At 42.2% G+C, this 26,595-nt stretch overlaps 1 protein-coding gene across 12 annotated transcripts in view; it reads right to left on the reverse strand.

Annotated features, from left to right (window-relative positions):
* Positions 1 to 26,595, reverse strand: part of EPB41 (erythrocyte membrane protein band 4.1) — a 350,563-nt gene that overhangs the window by 236,617 nt on the left and 87,351 nt on the right. For all 12 annotated transcript variants that reach the window (XM_077481782.1, XM_077481776.1, XM_077481777.1 and 9 more), the window contains exons 3-4: positions 25,323 to 25,526; positions 2,088 to 2,192 (exon numbers count right to left, since the gene is read on the reverse strand). In XM_077481782.1, coding sequence (XP_077337908.1) covers positions 2,088 to 2,192; positions 25,323 to 25,526 — 309 coding nt within the window. The remainder of the gene's footprint in view (positions 1 to 2,087; positions 2,193 to 25,322; positions 25,527 to 26,595) is intronic.

Here is a 26,595-nt window from a genome sequence, read left to right on the forward strand (position 1 = left end):
TTCACTTACAATTGAGGGTGAGGTTAATTATGAATTACACATATTAACTTTGTTTTTTTTATATATAGCGCTACACACTTTGAGCTACAAGGGAGGTGACAGGCTTTACCAACCCTCTATAAAACCCCTGCACACACCCCCGGTCCGTGGAGGGGTTGTTGACACGGAGAAGGGACCACTGCTCTAAAGGACCCAAAACTAGAAATGGCAGACTGATCCACTAGTTTTAAATTGGTGCACACCGCATCAATAGGAATCGAAATGGTCGATTTAATTCTAAGCAAAAACAGTTACTCAGAATCAGACAGACAGTCTCAGCAACTGCTGAGTAAGCACATAAAATGGGTGATTTGGGCCATAAGATTTTGCATAATTGTAGTAAATACATTAGTTGAAAAGACAGAAAAAACTACCACACTCATCGAAGCTAAAGAGGACTATGAAAATGGAATAAAGTGAAAAATATAAGCTAAATATATAACTCTCGCTAGTGGTGTATAAAAAACAAATGAAAATGAATGAATAAAAATGCAGCTGCTATACACAAAGTGCTGATCACTTGAAAAATATATTTATATGAAAATGGAATAGACTCTAGCATCAGAGGGCAACAGTATTCAAGGCTGCAAACACAGAAGGCCTTGGAGCCATTAGTGGAGTGTGGCCTGGGGGCACCAGGTACCATGATGTTATGCAGAACCTGGCACTCAAAGGTCACTTTTCAGGCTATCCCATAACATTTGGTTCAGCAAAATTCGGATGTGGGACTCTAAAAGCTGGGTTGAGGGTGGCTGTGCCAGATAGATGCAATTAAAAAGACCAAACACTAGCAACAATGTAGAAAAGGGTCTTGATGGAAGGAGCAAAATCTTGGAAGGGTAAGGAAAAAAAATGAACAGTTTAGCATTCAACACAGCGGAGAAAAAAACTAAAAAATAAAAAAAAAGTACATACTTCAAAGACCCTAGAAAAAAATTGAGGCATGCTTGTAGTAGGAGGGGTTATCCTGGACTGGACAGCGTTAATCCTCCTGTAGGTGGCAGTATGTGTGTCCCCCAATAGATGAGAAAGAAAGAACCTTATGGCCCCTTTCACACTGAGGTGTTTTTCAGGCGCTTTTGGGCTAAACATAACACCTGTAAAGCTCCTGAAAATGGCTCCCTGCAGTCTTGTGTGTAAGCCCTCGGGCTTTCACACTGAGGTGATGCACTGGCAGGATGTTCAAAAAAAAAACTCCTGCAAGTACCATCTTTGGAGCAGTGTATACACCGCTCCAAAAGCGCCCCTGCCAATTTAAATTAATGGGAAATGCCGCCAAACCGCCAGCAAAGCGCTGCTACAGTGGCGCTCTGTGGGTCGTTTTAACCCTTTATTGGCCACTAGCGGGGGTTAAAAGAGACCTGCTAGCGACTGAAAACCTCCGCAACAACTACGGTAAAGCGTCGCTAGAAACAGTGGTGTTGCCGCCGGCGCCTCGGTGTGAAAGCAGCCTAAAAGGTACTGGTTAGCTCTCTTCCAATATCAAAATTGGAACTTAGTATTATTAGTAGACTGTGGGGAATAAGGATTTCTAAAACGTTTGACCAGAAAAGGCATTCATTGTGAGCTGAAAGCTACAAGTTGCCGAATAGTTCAGGAATGTTTGTTCAATGCCAGATCTCTTCACCAATCATTTCTTGGCTTTACACTGATGTGCATCTTTTAAATAACATGTGCCAAGCATCCCTTGTCTGTTAATCATAATGTTTGCTGAGTGATGCCGAGTAGAGCTAGACAGAAAGAAGGGTCTCTGTGTCCGCTGGAGAAGTGCAGTCAACCGTTTGCATGCTTATCCTGTGGAGATTAATCTGGTGGACAATGAAGTCTGAAAAGGGGCTATTGGTGAGAGCCAACAAGAGACAGTGGTTCTCTACAGCATCAGATAATAAATGAACAATTAAACTGCTGTTGAGAGCATCATTTGTAAAACAGAACCAAAACACAACATGACCAGATAATCCTGGATCCATGACCCCATGTAGATCAGATTCTTGTTTTTTTGTTTTTAGGACATTAACTGAGAACTACAACCCTAATATTCTTCCTACCTTAGTGGTTGGAGACTCCCATATGGCCAGGCCAAAGTAGTCTTCCTCCATGATGTTCAAGTGGCTGCACACTTTCTTAAAAATGTCCTGTCCCTTGGCATGTTTCTGAAAGACGCAAAATGTGTTTATTAAAAATATATATATATATTATTCGTAAGCGCCTAAAAGAAGAAATCATGATTAGAAAATAAAAGAGAGAAGCTTAAAGTGATTCTAAAAATGTTGTATTTTTTTTCTTTAACTAACAAAACATGTTATACTTACCTGCTCTGTGCAATGGTTTTGCACAAAGCAGCCCTGATTCGCTTCTTTGTGGGTCCCCTGCTAGCAGGCCCTGGCCCCGTCTCCCTGCAGAGTGCCCCCATAAGCAAGCTAATTGCTAAGCTCCTGAGCCACACTGCGGTGAATGGACATTGTCCATTCACACAGAGCACGGCTCGGCCTCGTCCCCTGTTCTGTCCTCTTTGGCTCATTGGTTGTGTTTGACAGCAGCAGGAGTCAATGGCTCCCGCTGATTTGTGAGCAAATGAGAGAGCGAGAAAGTGAGAAACACAAGGGACAGCCGCTATTCTCATGCACATCCCTTGATCTAATGTGGCTCAGGTAAATATAAGGGCGGGCCGGGGGGAGCTGCACCCAGAAGGTTTTTTTTACCTTAAAGCATAGAATTTAAGGTCAAGAAACCTGCTGCCATTAGAACCACTTTAAAAGAAGCCTGTAAGGAAAGAAATAAAGAGGTTACAATTGCTGAATAATATCAGAAAATGGTAAACTGCCTTTGTATCTCTGGACTTAAAATGTAATGAGTCACTGACAATTTCAGTCAAGGATTTAGTTAACGTAGCAAAAAGTGTTCGTAGCACAGAGGGACAACTTATTTTCTTTTCACATGATATTTTTTTTTATATAAACAAATTTTTTTGTGAGCAACTTTGTGGTTTAGTACTGGTTTCTGAATACATACAGTATCTTACAAGAGTACACCCCCCTCACATTTGTGAAAATATTTCATTATATCTTTTCATGTGATAACAGAAGAAATGACACTTTGTTACAATGTAAAGTAGTGAGTGTACAGCTTTCACACTAGGGCGGTTTTCAGGCGCTATAATGCTAAAAAATAGTGCCTGTGTAGTGCCTGAAAAAACCGGCCCCTTTCACTCCAGTGTGAAAGCCGGAGGGCTTTCACACTGGAGCGGTGCGCTAGCAGGACGGTGAAAAAAGTCCTGCTAGCCGCATCTTTGGAGCGGGGAAAGGAGCGGTGTATTCACCACTCCTACCCATTGAAATCAATGGGGAAGCGCGGCTATACCACCAGCAAAGCACGGTTTTAACCCTTTTTTAAAACCACCCAGCTAGTGGCCGCAGACCACCGCTATAATGACGGTAAAGCGCCACCGATGCCCACACTGGCCCAGTGTGAAAGGGGGCTACCAGTGTAAACCCTCCATGCCAGGAAACATAAGCCCTCCAGACCTTATATAGTTCTGGAAGCTGGCTTCTATGCATTAAACCAGGTTAGAGATAACTGACCCTGAAAGCCCACGTTTCTTCAGAATGCGAGTTTCAATAGCCAAGTCGTTAAATTTAGAGACCGTAAGGTAGGATGAAAAAATAAAAAAAATAAAAAAATCGGTCCCTGTGAGAGCAGATCTGGCCGTAGTGGGAAGGAACATGGGCCCTCCACATCTTTATGATTTCTGCATACCATGACCTTCTGGGCCATGCTGGTGCTACCAGAATTACTGGCTTTCTTTCCAGCTTGATCCTGTAAAGAAGTAGAGGCAGCAACTGAATAGGGGGAAATGCATAGATCAGCGAGAACTGATCACACGGAGTCACCAACACATCCATTACGCATGCGAGTGGATCCCTTGTTCTGGCCACAAAGTTGACTAAATTCATGTTGAATCTGGATGCTAGAAGATCTACGTCCAGAGTCCACCATCTTTGGCAAACAGCCCAAAAAATGTCAGGCTGAAGAGATCATTCCCTTGGTTATAACTGCTGGTGACTCAAGTAATCCGTCTGCAAATTCTCTACTCCCGGAATGAAGACTGCAGATAGGCACGGAACATTCCTTTCTGCCCAAGTTAGAATATGGTTCACCTCTCTCTGCGCTGAGAGACTCTTGGTGCCTCCTTGGCGATCGATATAGGCCACAGCCATGGCATTGTCGGATTGGATCCTGACAGGACAAACACATAAACTGAAAGTCCAGGCCTTTAGAACCAGACGCACTGCCTGAATCTTTGGATATTTATGGGCAAAGTTCTTTCGGCTCTTGACCACTGTCCCTGGACAGTTCTCTTTTCTAGTACTGCTCCCCAGTCTGAAAGGCTGGCATCTGTCCTTACCACTTTCCAGATAACTAGACTGAAGGATTTTCCTTTCGGCAGTTAGTAACCACCAACTGAGGCTTTGCGACACCCTTGGGGACAGCCACATTGGCAAGTCTAAAGTTTGAATTGTTTTGTACCAAGCGGACAGGATACAGTTTTGCAACAGTCTTGAATGGAACTGGGCATAGGGAACCACTTCGAATGAAGCCACCATGGTTCTAGCAACCTCATGAAAAGGCGAATGGAGGGAATAGAGGGATCGCCTTTTTACCTGACTGGGCACTTGCATTGGCTCAGTGGGCAAGCAGCGTGTGCGCACCCCTAGTGGCCAAATCTGAAAGCGACGTAACATGGCAGCTATTCGCGCAGCCGAGACATGTTGCCGCAGTACAACTGTGGTGGCTAGTCTGCAAACGCTTAAGGTATGTGCATAGACTACCTCTAGTGGAGAATTTAAGGCATGACAAAAAAATTTCCCTAATAGAATACATAGGTAGACTTTTCAGTTCCTAAGTTTCTTCCCTTACTTTATCCCTGCCGCAGAATTTGCTGAATTAACAGACAATCCAACCTTCACCTGTCACAACGGGCTCCGTTTAGCAAACCTTCAAGGACCGGGTCCCTAGATATTGGGGTTCCAACTCCCTTGGACCTGTAAAAGCACCCCACCCGGAAAGCGCTTTAGGTAATGTAGCAAGACCTAAGCCCTGGGTTTCCGGGGTCCAGCCCTGCAGAGAGCCGTTACAGGCAAAAACCTCATGCTTCGGATACGAGGCCCCAGGTACCATCCACTTAGGCCTCAGTGGCACTTTGGATGGATCTGGTCTATGGAGGCTATTTAAATCCAGCATGGATGCCTCCTGCAGTTCCTCAGAGCACATCTTCACTTGTGACCAACACCTTAGACACTGGCCAAAAAAAACTGATGTGCTCCTGGAAGGAGGAGGGGTTATATTAGGGAGTAAACTTCCTGGATTGAGTATACCAGTGTCCATCACCTGAAGGTGGCATATAACCCATTAATTACTTAAGGCTCTGTGTCCCATGATGTACGATATAAAAATGTCAAAATTAAGGCCCAATTCGTCATTTTCCCTCCCCAATGTCATGTGATTCGTTAAGGTTATAAGGTCTCAGGTGTGAATGGGGAGGAGGTGTATCAAATTTGGTGTTTATCACTCTTACTCTCTCATACTGGTCACTGGAAGTTCAACATGGCACCTCATGGCAAAGAACTGTAAGGATCTGAAAAAAAGAATTGCTGCTATACATAAAGATGGCCTAGGCTATAAGAAGATGGCCAAGACCTTGAAACTGAGCTGCAGCACAGTGGCCAAGACCATACAGAGGTTTAACAGGACAGGCTCCAGTCAGAACAGGCCTCGCCATGGTCAACCAAAGGAGTTGAACACGTGTGGTCAGCATCATATCCAGAGGTTGTCTTTGGGAAATAGGCATATGAGTGCTGCTGGCATTGCTGAAAAGGTCGAAGGGGAGAGGGGGTCTGCATGGCTGTCATCCCAGAAGGAAGCCTCTTCTAAAGATGCACAAGAAAGCCCGCAAACAGTTTGCTGAAAACAAGCAGACTAAGGACATGGATTACTGGAACCATGTCCTGTGGTCTGATGAAACCAAGATAAACTTGTTTGGTTCAGATGGTGTCAAGCATGTGTGGCAGCAACCAGGTGAGGAGTACAAAAGACAAGTGTGTCTTGCCTACAGTCAAGCATGGTGGTGGGAATGTCATGGTCTTTGGCTTCATGAGTGCTGCCGGCACTGGGGAGCTACAGTTCTTTGAGGCAACCATGAATGCCAACTTGTACTGTGACATACTAAAGCAGAGCATTACTCCGTCCCTTCGGAGACTGGGCAGCATTCCAATATAACAACCTCAAACACACCTCCAAGATCACCATTGCCTTGCTAAAGAAGCAGAGGGTAAAGGTGAGGGACTGGCCAAGCATGTCTCCAGACCTAAACCCTAAAGAGGGCACTCTCTAACATCCACCAACTCCATGATCTCGTCATTCAGGAGTAGAAGTGGCAACCTGTGAAGCTCTGGTAAACTTCATGCATAAGAGGGTTAAGATAGTGCTGGAAAATAATGTTGGCCACACAAAATATTGTCACTTTGGGCTCAAGTTGGTCATTTTCACTTAGGGGCGTACTCACTTTTGTTGCCAGAAGTTTAGACATTAATGGCTGTGTGTTATTTTTAAGGGGACAGCTAATTTACACTGTTATACAAACTGAACACTCACGACTACATTGTAGCAAAGTATAATTTCTTCAGTGTTGTCACATGAAAAGATGTAAAAATATTTACAAACGTGAGGGGTGTACTCACTTTTGTGAGATACTGTGTGCGTGCGTGTGTGTGTGTGTGTGTGTGTGTTAGATCCACTGATGCCCTCATGAGTCATTGCACTCAAGTGCAATCTGTTACAAGTGGAGGAGTTTTGGGACTGTTCAGGCTTTCAAGTTAATAGAAATAATTACAGTCTCTTCCCTACCGACCAAACTGCTGTACATGCAATTCACCCAAGCTCTCATCTTCAGGTTGTTTAGTCCTTCAGGTACCTTGGGGTTGTGGTTCAATTACTTGTGCAAACCTAGTGTATATCATTAACATCATCATATTAATTTCCCATTTACAGCTTAAAGTGGTTGTATACCCAATATGATGACTTTTCTTCCTGTGGACAAGTGAAGGTTTTAAAATTATTTTATTTTCTTTAGAAGAAAGTCTCTTCACCTGCTTGCCTTGTGAGTTATAGGTATATTTGTGGCTAATGACGTAGCCCGCGCACGCGCCGTATGTCCAAATCTTCCGGCAAGCAGAGACCCTGCCGGAAAAATGCAGTGTCTATGCCGGGGCTGCGCCATTTCCGATTGTTGACGTCAGCCCCGACATCCCGCGATGCTTCCAAGTAAGCCAGCAACAGGATAGACTGATTCGCTCAAGGTTCATTGCCGTAGTAACCGGAAACAAAGACAAGGCTTGGATACGGCTTTTTGTGTGCATGCGCAGGTTTACGGAGAGGAAAATTTAGTGCGGGCGGAAGTATATTAGACTACAGACACGGAAGACCACAGTTGATATGGTGATGGCTACTACAGAGCAGCAGCGTTTGGAATATAATGTGTTTTTACAGTAAAAATGATTTTTGGGTTTATTCTTAGTGCTCATTCTATTCTAAATAAATATTTGATTACAAAATTGGCTAAATTGTGTTTCTTTTGGCGAGTTTACTACCGCTTTAATACTAGACAGTGGAAGGATCTTCCAAGTAGCCTAGTACACATGATAGGATTATCAGATAAATGATCGCCTGGATGAATGATCGACCATTTTTTTGCATGCTAGTCTCCATATTGAAAATGAAGAGTTTATTAAAGTATGAAAATTCTTGTAGGACAGAATGAAATTTTGGAAGTGATGTAATATATTTGTAGTGTATTTTCTTTTCTTACATCAGGAGACACAGAGCTATTAGTAGTTACTATGTGGGCTATAGGGCCACTGATAGGGCGTGCCAGTGTCCATCACCTAAGGCGAGAAGTGTACTCCCTATATAACCCCTCCCACTACTGGGAGTCCTCAGTTTTTTTTCGCCAGTGTCTAAGGTGTTGGTCACGAGTAAAGATGTGCTGTGCTAAGCTCCACTGGAAGGTTCCCTGCTGGGGCTAGCTAATCTGACCGGATCGGCTCTGATGTCTTTTCATGGACTAAATGACTGGTACCCAGGCCTCGTGTCCAAAGAATCAACGTTTTGCTTGCGAACGCTTCTCTTCTAGAGAGCTGGACCCTGGGATCCAGTACTTTTTGGTAGTAAGGCCATAAGGTTTTTTACTGGCAGGGTGATGTTGCAGGCCCAGGATTGTGGGTAACCTGAGGTTCCCCTGTTCCTGAAGGTTACCTAAAGATTTCAGAGCCCACCGCGAAGGGTAAAGATTGGGTTCATCTCAGATAACCCTGCTGCGAGGAAAGGTAAGGGAGATTTTCTCAGGAATTTCTCCTTCTATGTATAATGCTGTCATGTCTGTGTGTCACCCACTGGGGGCTGTATTGAGCACTCACCGACCTGATGCTGGAAACAGCACAGAAGCCTTAATTTCTTAAGGGGGTCTGGTTCTCCTCTTGCGCCCCCAATGTTGGTTTTTTTCTCCCCTTCGGGGGATTGATATGCCAAAAGAAGGTTTTTTTTTTTAAATGGAGACAGACTATGCCGGCCACTCAGCGGAGGATTTAACAACCCCCCCCCCCCCCCGGCGCCATGTCTGCTGTTTCACATGATGCCGCTCATGCGGGAAAACACTTTACTTTGAAAGGAGGGGGGGAGTGATTCACACAGGGGCGTGGCTAACAGCGCCAGACACGGGCCACACGTGCAGGAAGTTGTTAAAGCAGTGTGTGTGAAGGTGCTGCCTGTCTGTGGAGGGACAGAGTAGGAGGATAGCTTGTTTCAGGTTGGTGACACAGGCATTTCCCTTTGAAACATTGTACTTTACCAGGCTAGGATTAATAGCAGCTAATGGCGCTGGACTATAGCCTAGCAGTGTACATTCTTTTGCTGGTAGTGCCTCTGCTTTATGCTTCAGACTGAGTGGTAATGGGGCCAGAAACTCCTCTAAGGGTTCTAAAGGGGTCAATGGTTTCACAATAAACTAAATCCATTTCCAGAATGTCATCCTCCTCTGAGAAGGATGTGGCTGGTCAGATTGAGCCGTCAGGGGGAACTGGTGTTGCAGCTGCGCTAGACACTTCAGTCCCTGTATATATCACACAAGAGTTTTTCTTCTACCATTTGTAAATCGGAAAGAAGATTGATGCTATGATAGCTCTCCTTAGTGGGGCTAAACATAGCAGATTCCCATCTAGTGCTCAGGTCCCTTATTGAGGTGCAGGAGGCTGGGGATCAGGTAGATCTTCCCAAATAATTGGAAGATACTTACTTATCCTCTTCCGAGGATCCTAATATAGAAGGGGTAGCATCACAAGACAGGTTGATTGTGCAGTTCCTTACTAAATTGGTTAGTTCAACCTTTTTGTTGCCTGCAGTGCAGGCTCTTGAGGAACCTACCTCTAATTTGGGTTCATTAGAACCTCCCCCATCTGGTTATGTTTTTTCCTATTCATGCATGGCTAAAAAGGCTTATGTATTCTGAATGGGAACATCCGGATAAACAATATTATCCTCCTAAGAAATTCTCAGTGAGCAAGAATCTCACATGTCCGGTGGATAATGCACTGATTTTAAAGGATCCAACAGATAAAAAGTTGGAACTTCTTTCTAAAAGCAATATGTTTTTAGCAAGTTCAGCAGCACAGCCGATTCTTTCTGCAATTAGTGTATCTCAGTCCATTAAGGAACAGTTTGTGGAGATACTCAAGAGTCTGCCTAATGAGCAGGTCCAATAATGGGCTGGCGTATCAGACGCACTATGTTTCACAGTAGATACTATGAAAGATTTCATCATTTTAACCTCACGGCTTATGCTTGGACTCACGGCGTGTGCATTCTCGCAGAGTTCTATGGCTGAAAATTGGTCAGCCGAAGCACCCTGAAAAAAGCTCCTAGCCAGTTTCCCCTTTTCATGGTGAACGGCTATTTGAAGAGAATCTGGATAAAATACATCCAAAAGATCTCCAATGAGAAAAGCTCTCTTTTTACCAGTAAAGAAGAAGTTCAAATATTTCTCCTTTAAGCATGTCTCTCCTGTGCCAGGGGCATCAGCCTCTAGGCAATCTCGACGACCTCAACCATCAAGTTCAAAGGGGAAGTCCCCAAGGGCAGCACCAGGGTCAGAAGAGATCTTGGGGTAGAAAGCCCACAAAGCAGGATGCTATAGCCTCCTTATAAAGGGGCGCCCCCGCTCGCTCGGGTGGAGGGGAAGGCTCCTGCCTTTCTCAAAGATCTGGCAGGAACAATGTCAAGACAGATGGGTGGCTTCTGCAGTTTTCTCTAGGTTACAACTAGAGTTCAGAGAGTTCCCGTCTCCTCATTTTTTTCTAAGGGCAAACGTTGCCAAGGATCCAGAGAAACATAAGGCTCTTTCTGGCTCTGGATCATCTATTATCTCAGTCTGTGATATCAGAGGTTCCCTTAGTGGAACAGGGCACAGGTTTTTGATTCAAATTTTTTACGGTTCCAGAACCAAGCGGAAAGGTAAGATCCATTCTAGATCTCAAAGATCTGAATCGGCACGTAAACATCCGATCCTTTCGCATGGAGTCTATCCGATCGGTTGTGTCCATCCTGCAAGGAGGGGAATTTTTTGGCTTCATTCGATATCAAAGACTCATATCTCCACGTGCCAACATTTCCCACTCACCAGAAATTTCTGCGCTTTGAACTATTAAATCATAATTTTCAGTTGCGGCTAAACATTATGGCAGGGCCACAGCACCACGGCCATTCTGAAAGATTCTGGCACCTCCTTTAGCCAGATTAAGGGCTCAAGGCACAACGGCCTTAGCCTATTCAGACAGACAATCTACCTTTAATGGATCATTCAGTCTCAGGTCTAAACCAGAGTCTGATCACAGCTGTAATTACCTGGAATCTCTGGGTTAGATACTCAACCTAGGAAAATCCTCCTTAAAACCATCAAGGAGATTACAGTACTTGGGGCTGGTTATAGATACCATACAGAAGAAGGTATTCTGAGCCCAGACAAGAATTAGTTCCATTGTAGGACTAATTCAACTTCCCAAAACAAAGAAAAAAAACCTTCCATTCGGCTGTGAATGAGATTAGGGGAAATGGTGGCCTCCTTCGAGGCCATCCCTTACGCACAGTTTTCACTCAAAACTGCTTCAAAATGCCATCCTGTCTGGAATAAAAAGATTCAGGCCTTGGTTTTTCCAATACGCTTGGCTCCTGACGCAAGTCAGAGCCTAAATTGGTGGTTGTTATCCAGCAAAAGGGAAAATATTTTCTACCTGTATCCTGGAAAGTGTTAACAGATGCCAGCCTTCTAGGCTGGGGAGCAGACCTGGGAGAAGATTCTGTCAAGGGGAGATGGTCCAGGTTAGAGGACCTTGCCTATCAACATTTTGGAAGATTCGGGCAGTACGTCTGGCCCTAGAATCTGGGAATTATTATATTTTATATATATATATATATATATATATATATATATATATATATATATATATATATATATATATATATATATATATATATACACACACACATACATATACACATATATACATATACATATACATATACACATATACACACACACACAGTGCCTTGCGAAAGTATTCGGCCCCCTTGAACTTTTCAACCTTTTGCCACATTTCAGGCTTCAAACATAAAGATATAAAATTACATTTTTTTGTGAAGAATCACCAACAAGTGAGACACAATTGTTAAGTGGAAAGAAATCTATTGGATAATTTAACCTTTTTTAGCAAATAAAAAAACTGAAAAGTGGTGCGTGCAAAATTATTCGGCCCCTTTACTTTCAGTGCAGCAAACTCACTCCAGAAGTTCAGCGAGGATCTCTGAATGATCCAATGTTGTCCTAAAATGACTGATGGGGATAAATAGGATCCACCTGTGTGTAATCAAGTCTCTGTATAAATGCACCTGCTCTGTGATAGTCTCAGGGTTCTGCTGAAAGCACAGAGAGCATCATGAAGACCAAGGAACACACCAGGCAGGTCCGTAATACTGTTGTGGAGAAGTTTAAAGCCGGATTTGGATACAAAAAGATTTCCCAAGCTTTAAACATCCCAAAGGAGCACTGTGCAAGCGATCATTTTGAAATGGAAGGAGTATCAGACCACTGCAAATCTACCAAGACCTGGCCGTCCCTCTAAACTTTCAGCTCAGACAAGGAGAAGACTGATCAGAGATGCAGCCAAGAAGCCCATGATCACTCTGGATGAACTGCAGAGAACTACAGCTGAGGTGGGAGAGTCTGTCCATAGGACAACAATCAGTCGTACACTGCACAAATCTGGCCTTTATGGAAGAGTGGCAAGAAGAAAGCCATTTCTCAAAGATATCCATAAAAAGTCTCGTCTAAAAGTTTGCCACAAGCCACCTGGGAGACGCACCAAACATGTGGAAGAAGGTGCTCTGGTCAGATGAAACCAAAATAAAACTTTTTGCCCACAATGCAAAACGATATGTTTGGCGTAAAAGCAACACAGCTCATCACCCTCAACACACCATCCCCACTGTCAAACATGGTGGTGGCAGCATCATGGTTTGGGCCTTCTTTTCTTCAGCAGGGACAGGGAAGATGGTTAAAATTGAGGGGAAGATGGATGCAGCCAAATACAGGACCATTCTGGATGAAAACCTGTTGGAGTCTGCAAAAGACCTGAAACTGGGACGGAGATTTATCTTCCAACAAGACAATGATCCCAAACATACAGCAAAATCTACAAAGGAATGGTTCACAAATAAACGTATCCAGGTGTTAGAATGGTCAAGTCAAAGTCCAGACCTGAATCCAATCGAGAATCTGTGGAAAGAGCTGAAAACTGCTGTTGATAAACGCTCTCCATCCAACCTCACTGAGCTCGAGCTGTTTTGCAAGGAAGAATGGGCAAGAATTTCAGTCTCTCGATGTGCAAAACTGATAGAGACATACCCCAAGCGACTTGCAGCTGTAATCGCAGCAAAAGGTGGCTCTCCAAAGTATTAACGCAAGGGGGCCGAATAATTTTGCACGCCCCACTTTTCATTTTTTTATTAGTTAAAGTTTCAAAAATCCAATAGATTTTGTTCCACTTCACAATTGTGTCCCACTTGTTGGTGATTCTTCACAATAAATACAATTTTTATATCTTTATGTTTGAAGCCTGAAATGTGGCAAAAGGTTGAAAAGTTCAAGGGGGCCGAATACTTTCGCAAGGCACTGTGTGTGTGTGTATGTGTATGTATATATATTATATATATATACACATACATATGTATACGTGTGTGTATATATATATATATATATATATATATATATATATATATATATATATATATATATATATATATATATATATATATATATATGTATGTATGTATGTATGTATGTATGTATGTATGTATGTATGTATGTATATATATATATATATATATATATATATATATATATATATATATATATATATATATATATATATATATATATATATATATATATATATATATACACACATACACATAATATACATACACACACACAGTGCCTTGCGAAAGTATTCGGCCCCCTTGAACTTTTCAACCTTTTGCCACATTTCAGGAGATTATATATATATATATATATATATATATATATATATATATATATACACATATACACATATACATACACACACAGTGTATCGCCCTTAGGAAACCCCACTTGATTTGTGAAATTTTCAAATCTCATAACCAGAAGTCATTGGTGCAAGTCCAAAATTGCTAAAGTGAAAATCTATTCGATTTATCACTCCAGCGCCAGTTTTGTGTTTTATATTCCTTGCCTATCGGCAATTTTCATTTCAGGAATAGAGAATAGGCAGGCAGACTACTTGAGTTACCAACAATTATTTCCAAGAGAATGGTCTCTTCACCCCAACATCTTCCTAGCGATATGTCAGAGATGGGGTATTCCGGACATGGACCCATTCGCGTCCAGATTCAACAACAAATTTAACAACTTGTGTAGAGATCAAGGGATACGCTAGTAGGCGGAACAGACGCATTAGCCTTCCCATGGGATCAGTTTTCACTGATCTATGCGTATCCTCCAGTTCTGCTACTCAGAGTCTATTTTAAAGGCGACCGCTCAGGTTTGCAAAACACATGTTTTGTTTGTACTGCCAGAGGGTCCAAAATGTGGACAGGCAGCAACAAAATCCACCATTTTCCAAATGGATTCGTCAAGTGATTGTTCAAACTTCAGCTTTAAGAAGAAAATTCTTCCTTCTTATGTTAGAGCACACTCATCCAGGGCGATTAGTGCCTCTTGGGTGGTGCATCATCAGGCCTCTATGGCTAAGATCTGTAAGGCCACGACTTGGTCTTCGGTTCATACGTTTATCAGATTTTATCAAAATCGGTATTAAAAGGTCATGAGGATCTTGCCTTTGGACGCAGTATACTGCAGGCTGCAGTACGAGTCCTCTGGCTTCCTGTTTTTTTGCTGTGTCTCCCTCCCTTCAGTTGCCATGGCTATGGGGCATCCCACATAGTAACTACTATGGCTCCGTGTCCCCTGATGTAAGAAAAGAAAACAGAATTTGTAAAACAGCTTACCTATAAAATCCTTTTCTTTGATGTAAATCAGGGGACAAAGCGGTCCCTCCCTTCATGGTATACACTTGTATTGCTTGGCTACAAAACTGAAGAATCCCAGTAGTGGGAGGGGTTATATAGGGAGTACACTTCTTGCCTTAGGGCGTGCCAGTGTCCATCACCTATCAGTGGCCCTATAACCCACATAGTAACTACTAATGGCTCTGTGTCCCCTGATGTACATCAAAAGAAAAGGATTTTACAGGTAAGCGGTTTTAAAAATCCTGTTTAACAAAAACTGAACTGATAAAACAAATCATACACTCAGGTATCGAACGAGAAAAATTGTGTTTCTCCCTTCGGAAAATTTTAGACAAAAGCTGTGTATCAATGATCAGATTATCGTACGATCGTTTCGAAAGAGGTATTTTTTGTACAATATTCTGATCTTGTGTACAGGGCTTTAGGGGGAGAGCAATCAATTAAAATGGTCTTCTTACCCAAGTTGTTATATATATATAGGTCAACTCCCTTTGTAAAGGGTCTATGCAGATTTTCAAATAGAGTAATGCTATATGCTCTTCCCTTCTTTGGCAAAATCCTTAAAGTGGATGTAAACCGGATTCATGAAATTTGACCTGGGCACATATCTGTAGTGTTTTCTTATCTCTCTCCAAAGCCCCAAGTCCTGTGTCTTTCTACTGCTTGTTCTTCTGTTAGCACAATAACTTCTGACAAGTTCTCAGACAACCAAGATAAAACCAGCCTGACTTTTGTGCAGGGGTGGGTGCTATAAATAGGTTAGGAAAGAGCTGATCTATTTACAGTACAGCTCTGCACACGCCTTCCTTCCTTTGCCTATGTGGAGAGGGGGGGGGGGGGGGCTTTCCTCCAATCAGCTGTCATACAGTGTATGCCAGGAATCCACACTCAGTGCTGAACAGGAAGAGAAAATCTAACACAATCTGAACTTTCTAAAGAATAAAGCAAGCTGAAGACAGCAGATATACATGTAAAACTTCTGTGGGGAGTGTATCATACGAGGCTGTTCACTTCACTGAGTATATGTGAGGATTTACATCCACTTTAAAAATGTCCTAGTCATCTGGTGGGGCTTGCCTTTCTGGATTTTTTTTACTTATCTGGCTTCTCAAATATTCCATAATCATGACTGGCTCAATCCCTAACCTGGCAATGACTTTACGGTTACAGGGGAAACTATGGTGTCATCTTCTTAACCACTCAACTGCCCCATAGCCGAATGACGGCTACAGGGCAGTTTCTTAACTCTGGGAGGCCGTCATATGATGTCCTCACAGAATTCCGCTCTCGCGCGCCAAATGACGGAGTGATCACTTGTAAACAAACCGGCGCCATGTTATGACGCCGGGTCCTCCCTCCCCTCTCTGTACCGATCGGTACAGTGAGAGGGGAGAGATCGGTGTCAGCAGCGCTGTGGGCTGCATCTGCAGTGCCCACATCGCTGCTCACCGAATTTAACCCCTCAATTCCCTGCCAATACTCTGCAATACCCAATACCCTGCAAAACCCTGCCAATACTCTGCAATAACCTGCCAATACTCTTTTTATTTCAGGCTTCCCAGCCAAGAGGTGAGATGTGGAGTCTTATTGACCCCACACCTCACTGTAAAGAGGACCTGTCATGCCATATTCCTATTACAAGGGATGTTTACATTCCTTGTAATAGGAATAAAAGTGATCAAAAAATTTATTTTTGGGGGAAAAAATGTCAAACTAAAATAAAGTAAAATGAATAAAAAAAAAAAAAAAAAAAATTTAAAGTGCCCCTGTCCCCATGAGCTCGCATGCAGAAGCAAACGTATACGCAAGTCCCGCCCACATATGAAAATGGTGTTCAAACCACACATGTGAGAGATCGCTAAGAACGTTAGAGGGAGAGCAATAATTCTAGCCCTAGACCTCCTCTGTAACACAAAACATGTAACCGGTAAAAAAAAATTAAAACGTCGCCTGTGGGGATTTTTAAGTAGCAACGTTTGGCGCCATTCCATGAGCGTGTGCAATTTTGAAGAGCGACATGTTAGGTATCTATTTACTCAGCATAACTTCATCTTTCACATTATGTAAAAATTGGGCTAACTTTTTTTTTTAAGCACAAAACAGTTTTTTTCCCAAAAAAACATGTTCGAAAAATTGCTGCGCAAATACCGTGCGAGATAAAAAGTTGCAATGACCACCAATGTATTCTCTAGGGTCTTTGCTAAAAAAAAAAATATATATTATATATATATATATATATATATATATATATATATATATATATATATATATATATATATATATATATATATATATATATATATAATGTTTTAGGGTTCTATGTAGGGGTGCAACAGATCATCACCGATCCGTGATCCGAACGGGTAAACCCGCTCGGATCGGCACCTGCCTGCCAATACTCTGCCTGCCAATACACAGCCATGCCCAGCCATACTCAGCCGTGCCCAGCCATACCCAGCCAATATTACAGTGGGGGAGATTGTGGAAATTACAGTGGGGACTATATGGTGGTGGAATTTTCACAGGTTTTTGCAAATTAAATTATTATTTGCTGATCCGAAAAATTATCCAATCCGTGACTCTGATCTGAGGAACGATCCGATCCGTGAGTTTTTTGATCCGTTGCACCCCTAGTTCTATGTAATTTTCTAGCAAATAAATGATGATTTTTACATGTAGGAGAGAAATGTCAGAATTGTCCTGGGTGCTCCAGAACGCCTGGTGGCGCTCCCTGCATGTTGGGCCTCTGTATGTGGCCACGCTGTGTAAAAGTCTCACACATGTGGTATCACCGTACTCGGGAGTAATAGCAGAATGTGTTTTGGGGTGTAATTTGTGCCATGCATATGCTGTGTGTGAGAAATAACCTGATATGACAATTTTGTTACAAAAATAAAAAAAAATTATCTTGATTTTGCGAAGAATTGTGGGGGAAAAAAATGACAACTTCAAAAAAAACTCATCATGCCTCTTAAATACCTTGGAATGTCTGCTTTCCAAAAAGGGGTAATTTGGGGGTTATTTGTACTTTTATGGCATGTTAGGGTCTCAAGAATTGAAATAGGCTGTCAGTACTTCAGGTGTGCTCAATTTTCGAAATTGGCACCATAGTTTGTGGACGCTATAACTTTCACAAAGACCAAATAATATACACCGATTTGAATTATTTTTACCAAAGATATGTAGTAGTATCAATTTTGGCCAAAATTTATGAAGAAAAATTACTAATCTGCAAAATTTTATAACAGAAACGAATAAAATAATTTATTTATTTTTACAGAATTTTCGGTCTTTTTTCTTTTAGAATTTTACCTTCTCACTATTTCTTCTATTATCACTAAATCCAATGTGTTATGCGCAGGCAATTCGGTAGTCTACTGAATCCAAGGAAGATTTCTCCCCATTATCCCACACTTCTTACTAGCTCTAAACCTAGATACTTGAAAGCCCAAACTAAAAAGGTCCTTCCTTATCTAATTATCAGCTAACTGGTAAAATGGGCCTTCCTACTGCTGATGGTTTCCGAGGTTGTGAAAGCACAGCTGATGTTTTCCACAGCTTTTGGACCTGTCCTTATATCAATGCCTTCTGGTCAGAGGTCAGTGCTTTTATACACCCCGCTCTGGGCCTCCCCAATGTACTAAACCCCAAAAATCATCTGTTGGGCATTTTTGGTGATCTACAGGTCTCCGTGATAGGTCACTGGTCTTGATATGCAGTTTCCTTATTGAAATATTTACTACTTTGTTACTTACACATTTTTTTTTAAATTTGTTTTAATTATTTTTTGGTTTTATTTATATAGCGTATTTTAATTGTAAACTCAAACATTAAAAAAATAAATAAATAAACAAAGCCTATACACCAGCAATAAGTACTGCACTTTCTTAGGGCTAGTGTGGACAAGTTTCAGATTTAAAAGCCACTGAAATGCAGAAAAAAAAAAAGTGTACATTTGAGATCACTTTTAAAGGTCAGCCTTAAATCAGTTTGGGATGCATTTGATATGAAGTCACAATAATTTCCACAGAAGAATACAATCACTGCAACATGATGTAGCTTATATTTCCTTTAAGGCTACTTTTACACCGAGGCACTTTAAAAATAGCACCGGCAAAGCGCCTTTCCTTTCACTCCAGTGAAAAAGCCCGAGTGCTTTCACACTGGAGTGGTGCGCTGGCAGGACGCTAAAAAAAGTCCTGCAAGCAGCATCTTTGAGGTGCTTCAGGAGCGGTGTATACACCGCTTCCAAAGTGCTCCTGACCATTGAAATCAATGGGCAGCACTGCCAAAGCTCTAGCAAAGCGTCGCTGCAGTGGTGCTTTTGCTGATGCTTTTAAGCCCTTTTTGGCCCTTAGCGGGGGGGGGTTAAAAGTGCCGCAAAGACAACAGTAAAGCATTATTGCCGACACCCACCCACTGTGTGAAAGTGCCCACAGTAAAACTGTTAACACCTTGTACATAACGGCGCCCACAAGCTCTTTTGGGCTTTTCCATGGGTTGGGTTTAGAGCAATGCATTCATTTTAAATGGGATAACCTATGCATGATAAACATGCAAAAGTGCCTGACAAGATTTTAAAAATTGAGCTACACCAAAAATCACAATCTTGTGTGCATTTCAGCAACGCACAGGTGTGAACGAAGCCCAAAAAGGGGCCAGACAAATCTGAGGAGGCAGATAACTAAGCAGACTGACTCCTGAACTGTAGTTGGTCCCCTTAAAGGTTCATGTACACAGGCATCACACTCAAAGCAAGTAAGCTGCTTTTGCAAAAGCATAAACTTGTATGATAAATAAAAGCAGTTTCAGTTGGGGATGGGCATGTACACAAGACCAAACAATTTGAATTGCTGGTTAAACAAACTGTAAGGCTTCATGTACACGAGACGCAGATGCAAACTCTGCTGGACACATGTTTTTAAAAGCTGAAACCGGCATTTAGAAACGCCCGTTTTTCCACGATTTAGCTGCGTTTTACCGTGTTTGCGTCTAGAAGCGTTTAGTTAAGCTATCATAGACTCTCCCCAGCTCAAAAAAAACAGTATTAACTATTTCAGCAATTTTGTGAGACCAGAGTGAGTAGCAGCAGCTGTGAGAGCAGCAGTGTACTTGTATTTAGCATTTCACTTGCCACGGCACCTGCTACAAGTTGTGGATTGTCCACTTGCCACATCACCTGACACAAGTTGTGGATTGTCCACTTGCCACGTCACCTGACACAAGTTGTGGATTGTCCACTTGCCACGTCATTTGCCACCTGCCATGTCACTTGCCACAAGTTGTGGATTGTCCACTTGCCACATCACTTGCCACGTCACCTGAAACATCACCTGCCACAAGTTGTGGATTGTCCACTTGCCACAAGTTGTGGATTGTCCACCTGCCCCATCACCTGCCACAAGTTGTGGATTGTCCACCTGCCACGTCACCTGCCATGTCACTTGCCACAAGTTGTGGATTGTCCACTTGCCACGTCACCTGCCACAAGTTGTGGATTGTCCACTTGCCACGTCACCTGCCACGTCACTTGCCACTTCACCTGCCACGTCACTTTCCACAAGTTGTGGATTGTCCACTTGCCACCTGCCATGTCACTTGCCACAAGTTGTGGATTGTCCACTTGCCACAAAATGTGGATTGTCCACTTGCAATTGCAATGGTTTAAAATATATTTTTTTAGGGTTTTTCATCATTTGCAATTATTTTTGAGATTTTTAATGTAAAAAAAAATAGGTCACCTTTAAAAACGCTTATAAACGAAAACGCGGCAAAACGCGGTAGCAGCGTTTTGCCACGTTTTGTGAATGAAACGTGGAAACTTTTGCGTCTGAACCCATTTTTTTTGCTTCTGGAAAAACGGCAAAAAACTAGACTGTGTACATGGACACATAGGATAACATTGAATGAGTTCAGGGACAGTTGAAAAAAAAGTGTCCAACTGCCTCTGAACACGCGTTTAACAGCGTCTCGTGTGCATGAGGCCTAAAAGTGCAAAGCTTCCATCATTAAAGTAACACTAAATTTTGTGTGTGTTTTTTTTTTTTTTTTTAAACAAAAGATTGTGTGTGTATATATCTCCATATACACACACACACACAGTATCTCCCAAAAGTACACCCCTCACATTTTTGTAAATATTTTATTATATCTTTTCATGTGACAACTCTGAAGAAATTGCACTTCACTTCACTACAATGTAAAGTAGTGTGTGTGCCGCTTGTACAACAGTGTAAATTTGTTGTCTCCTCAAACAAAAAATAAATAAAAAACACACAGCCATTAATGTCTAAATCGCTGGCAACAAAAGTAAGTACACCCCTAAGTGAAAAAAAAAAAAACACGCCGCCGGTGCGTTTGCGTGCTGGTCAGGACCCCCGTGAGTCCAGTCGCGGGTCCCGCGGACTTGATCGCCGTGGACATACCCGTGATCATCTCACGGGGCGGCTGAACTGGGATGCTGTTGTAAACAGTATCTCCCCGTTCTGCCTAGCAACAAGTGACGCTGATCTCTGCTTCATGTGATTGGAGCAGAGATCAGTGTTCACTAAAATAAAGCCCAGCCCCCAACAGTTAGTAACACACCCCTAGGAACACTTAACTCCTACACTGCCACCCCCTGGTTAACCCCTTTACTGCCAGTGTCATTTACACAGGAATCACTGCATTTGTATAGCAGTGATTGCTGTATAAATGACATTAGTCCCAAAAATGTCCAATGTGTCCGTCAGAATATTTTTGGGGGATATTTATTATAACAAAAAGTAAAAAATAATGCATCTTTTTTTTCAAAATTGTCGCTCTATTTTTGTTTATAGCGCAAAAAATAAAAAAAACGCAGGGGTGATCAAATACCACCAAAAGAAAGCTCTATTTGTGGGGAAGGGGGGGGGGGGGGGGGGGGGAAGGACGTCAATTTTGTTTGGGAGCCACGTCACATGACCGCGCAATTGTCAGTTAAATCGGCGCAGTGCCAAATCGCAAAAAGTTTTGGCCAGCAAAATGGTCCGGGGCTGAAGTGGTTAATGTGCCGCTTTACTTGCTCGAAGTCTTTTCAGTTAGAGAAAGGGTTTGCCTTTGCAATTTTGTTTGTCGATGCATTTTAATTAATATAAAAAAAATTAAAAAATAAAAATCGCCCAGCCCTAATTACCACCTGGGTTATGCACCACCTATAGGTGAATGAACACTGACAGAACAAAAAAAGACGGGAAGTCCCCCTCTATATAACCCCCTCACATACAGGAAGTACTTCCGTTTTGTAGCAAGCAATGAACTCCCAAAAATAAAGGGGAGGGACCTCTGCGTCACGTGATGTACTCAAAGAAATGGATTTTACAAGTATGAGTATTTTATAAGTATGAAGAAAAAAAAATCCAATTTTCTTTTTCACACAACACAGGACACAGAGCAGCCATATACATTACTATCTGGAACATCCCAGAGCAATCCCTTGGAGAGGAGCAAGACAAAATGTATGAATACCACCATCAGTTATACAGCAGCCTGTAAGACACTACGGTCAAAAGCCGAGTCCTCCGCTGCCCTAACATCCACCTGTTAAAACCTTGTGAACGTATGAACCGAAGACCAAGTAGCAACCTTGCAAATCTGCGCCACTGACGCCTGGTGATCAAAAGCCCAGGAGGTACCAACACCCCTGGCAGAATGACCTCTTAACCCAAAGGGAGGAGCTTTACGTTTCAGGCCATAGGCCTGAGTGATTAACTGGTGAATCCAAAGTGAAATGGACATCTTGGAAGCTGCTTGCCCCTTCTTGGGGCCTTCAGGCAAAACAAAAAAACAAAAAAAACGCATCAGAACTGGACTGCCCACACCACATCCAAAAGCTGCAACTGTTTCTCCTCCGAACAAGGCTGAGAGGGGGGAAAAAAAAAAGTGTAGAACAATATCTTGATTTAAAAAGAAAACCAGAAACCCCCTTAGGCAGAAAAGACAGAAGAGGGTGTAACACCACCTCATCATGGTGCAAAATCAAATAGTGCTCACTACAGGAAAGAGCCGCCGCCTAGCCAAAGCAATTGCAAAAAGAAAAATTATCTTTCACGTCAAAAGAACAGAATTTCGTTAATCGGTTCAAAGGCTTGCTTCTGTAGCAGTGACGGGACCAAATTCAAATCCCAACCACAAAGAGGCATCTTAACGGGAGGCAACAACCGAGTTATTCCCTTAAGAAAAGTTCAGACCAGGGACTGCGAAGCATCCGTAGTCCCTACCTTCCATAGAACCAGAAGAAAAGATCTTCCTTGTACCAAATTTTGATCCATTAACCACCAAGTGAGACTTCCATGAGCCTTGGGGGTGATAATCATGCAGGAATCTACATCCCGCATCTTCTTGTTCCATGCAGACAGAATGTTCCGCTACAATGCCCTGGAATGGAACTGGGCCTAAGGAATTGCCTCAAATGAGGACAAAAAAGTAAAAAATAAATAAATAATAATCCAGAGGTGGTCTAATACCACCAAAAGAAAGCTCTAATTTTGTTAGGGTACAACATTGCACAACTGCACAATTGTCAGTTAAAGTGACGCAGTGCCGTATTACAAAAAAGGAAGAAATTTAATAACTACAGAACTAGATTAAAACATTAAATGCATCTCAACATAAAAAAAAAAAAAAAAAAAAAAAAACTTAGTTGCAATCAAATTCAAAATTAGTGATATTTAGGATCACAAAACAAAAACACAAACCAGACTTTGTGGGTAAAAACCAGTGCTAGTTCACTGAAGCATGAGATTCTAGTTCATAAATTTGCATTAAGAAGCTAGCTAGGCTATGGCAATTGTGATACAGAGTATCCACACTTCTACTTCTAATTTTTTTTTTTTTGGTTGATCAAAATGAACAGTTCTAAATTTAACAAGAACCTAATCAGCATTTTGCCATAAACTGAAATGAAAAAAAAAAAAAAAAAAAAACCTAGACTCTATCCCAAACACTGAAAGGAAACACCTGCCTGTTCCATCTGCCTGAATGGTAGCAGCTGGATTGCCAAAACATATTAGAGAGCCATTTGCATTGTATTTTTATGTTAACTCTCTTATTTCTACCTTCTTGAAAACTAAAATTAAATGAAGCATTTGAAGAGTGCACAAAGTAAATGAAGTAGAATAAAACCCAAAAATAGAGTGCAATATACAAAAAAATAAATAAATAAATAGATTACTAAAATGGATGGACAGCTGCTGTCAGACTTAAAGGGATTTGCAGCCTCTGTGAGCAGGAACAAAACAAATCACTCTGACAACAGAAATGTTTAGACATGAGATGTATCTGGGCAGGATGCTGCACCTCACTCATAGACACAGACATGAGAACAATTTGATTTTCAGGCGGTAATTGCACCGTCGGAAGGAGATGTAAATGTGAGGGGGGAATGAGCCCATAACATCATAAAGAAAACAGAAAATGCTTCAGTTAGAGTTAATAAAGGTCAATGGAGTCACATGGGGGGAAAAAAAAAAGTCTTCAGGGAATAATAATAATAATAATCTTTATCAGTGTCTATTCTGCAGTTAAACACAAATACACACACAAAAACACAACAAAATGTTCTCGTCAACATCTTAGTTCCCTCATTTCTACAGAAGAATTACCACAGATCACTAACCAAATGTGAATTTATGTGAATTTTTTCAGCAAAGTTTGTCAACAAAAGGCAGAACATAGCCACTTGCCAATACCGAAAATATTTATATTAGTGATAAATGCAATAAATAGATCATAATCTCTGTTGCAAGCCTGATAAAACTGATACAATTAGTGTCTCTTCTATTAAACCATCAGTTGAATGAAATCCTTTATAAGAAATAAAAGTAATATCAGACTGTAAAAAAAAAAAAAGTCACAGTCTGACAGGTTTACCTCCGGCCACATGCGTTGTCGCATGTATATCTTCAGCATGTACATGGGTCAAAATGGTGGAGTATTGTGCATACATCTGCTTAATATTATGGAAGCATGTACTGAGTAAGCTCCCAAAGTAGGCCTGGATCTGAAAGAAGTGGATCTGCCTTGCTTTTAAAAACACAAAATTCCATAACAACCCTCCACAATTATGTAATTTGATACAGCCCTCCTACCCTATACCCTACAAACAGTAAACCCCTCTGGACATACCGCTTCTCTCCTTACAGTACCCTTTCCCATGTGCCACCCCTGAAGTCAGTGCTTCCCTTCTGCAAATCCCCCACCACCCCCTTTGCCATAGAAAGCAGCCCCCTTCTAGGACTACCCGAGACAGCCTTTGTATCTAATGGCCCTTCAGTGAAAGAACTCCATGCAGCTCAATGAGCCACCAAATTACCTGGGGGTTGTTTTAGAAAAAATAAACGAAATTTGTCAATGGCAAAAGCTGCAGGGGAGGTCCTTGAACAGTGCAAGTATAGCAATGCATTACAGACAGAGATGACTATAAAAAGCATTTTAAACTTTTAGACTGTAAAAGAACATGTAAATACAAGAAATAAAAATACAATATTGTGACCTTGCAAGATTCCTAATTATTACCTACTTGGCTTGTAAATAACAGCACTGTTATGATTCTAAGTGATAAAATGTAATTAAATTCCATAAACCCTAATCCTTACCTCCAGTTCACATTCGTACACAGTATCATCAAGGAGAGAAACTTTGCAGCGCATGTTGGGTGATTTCTTGGCCACTTTCTGCAGGCCCTTTACTTCTGCATCAGCTTTGTCAGACTCTCGCTCCTGGTTACCTTTAGCAGTTGCCTCACTTTCCTCAAGATCCACGTCTTGATCTTGATCGTCCTTTCTGTCTTCTTGAGCTGGCTAAAATAACCCACCAAAAAAAAAAAAAAAAAAGGAAGAAAAAAGACAAATTGATAAAAAAGAAGATTATACCTAGTACAAAAACCAACACCTACAGTCAGGTCCATAAATATTGGGACTGCGACACAATTCTAATCTTTTTGGCTCTATCCACCACAATGGATTTACAATGAAGAAAACAAGATGTGCTTTAACCACTTGCCGACCGCCGCACGACGATATACGTCGGCAGAATGGCACGGGCAGGCATAAGGGCGTATATATAAGTCCTTGCCTTCCCGCGGGTGGGGGCCCGATCGGGCCCCCCCCCCGGTGCCTGCGGCGGTCGGCATTCGTTCGGGAGCGATCCGGGATGAGGGGGCAGCCATTCATTCATGGCCACCCCCTCGCGATCGCTCCCGACGAATAGAAATGCTCCACGACATCACTTCCTCTCCTCACAGGAGAGGAAGTGATGTAATCTCTCCTCCGTGTCGGTATTTTTCGTTCCGGCACCGAGGAGAGAGGATCGGTGAGTTGCACCAACACACCACACGTACAGTAGAACATGCCAGGCACACACACCCCCCCTTTACCCCCTGATCACCCCCCCAATTACCCCTGCCCCCCCCCAGTCACAGTGACACCAATTGCTTTTTTTTTTTTTTTTTTTGCATTGGTGTCATTTGTGACTGTAATAACTGTTAGGGCAGTTAGGGTTAGCCCCCTTTAGTTCTAATGTGCCCCCCTAACCCCCCCAATAAAGGTTTAACCCCGTGATCACCCCCCGTCGCCAGTGTCACTAAGGCTGGGTTCACATTGCAGCGGTTTATGAGAACGAATGTGATTCGCACCGCACTGCAGTGCAAATCACATCCGATCTCTGTGCGATTCGAGTTCAGCCATACAGATAGTATGGCTGAATTCGCGCCGCACCCGCCGCAAATTCGCACGGGACCCTTTTTTTGGCCCGCAGCAGAATCGGATCGCATGGGTGTTCACACCATGCGATCCGAGTTTGCAGATCGCACTGCGATATGCGAACTGATCTGGGGGTGTCATTAACATTTCACTGACACTCCCAGCAGTT

The sequence above is a fragment of the Lithobates pipiens genome, unplaced genomic scaffold, assembly GCF_037356315.1.
Source record: "Lithobates pipiens isolate NorthernLeopardFrog02 unplaced genomic scaffold, aLitPip1_a1.2 Scaffold_16, whole genome shotgun sequence".
Taxonomy (NCBI): domain Eukaryota; kingdom Metazoa; phylum Chordata; class Amphibia; order Anura; family Ranidae; genus Lithobates; species Lithobates pipiens.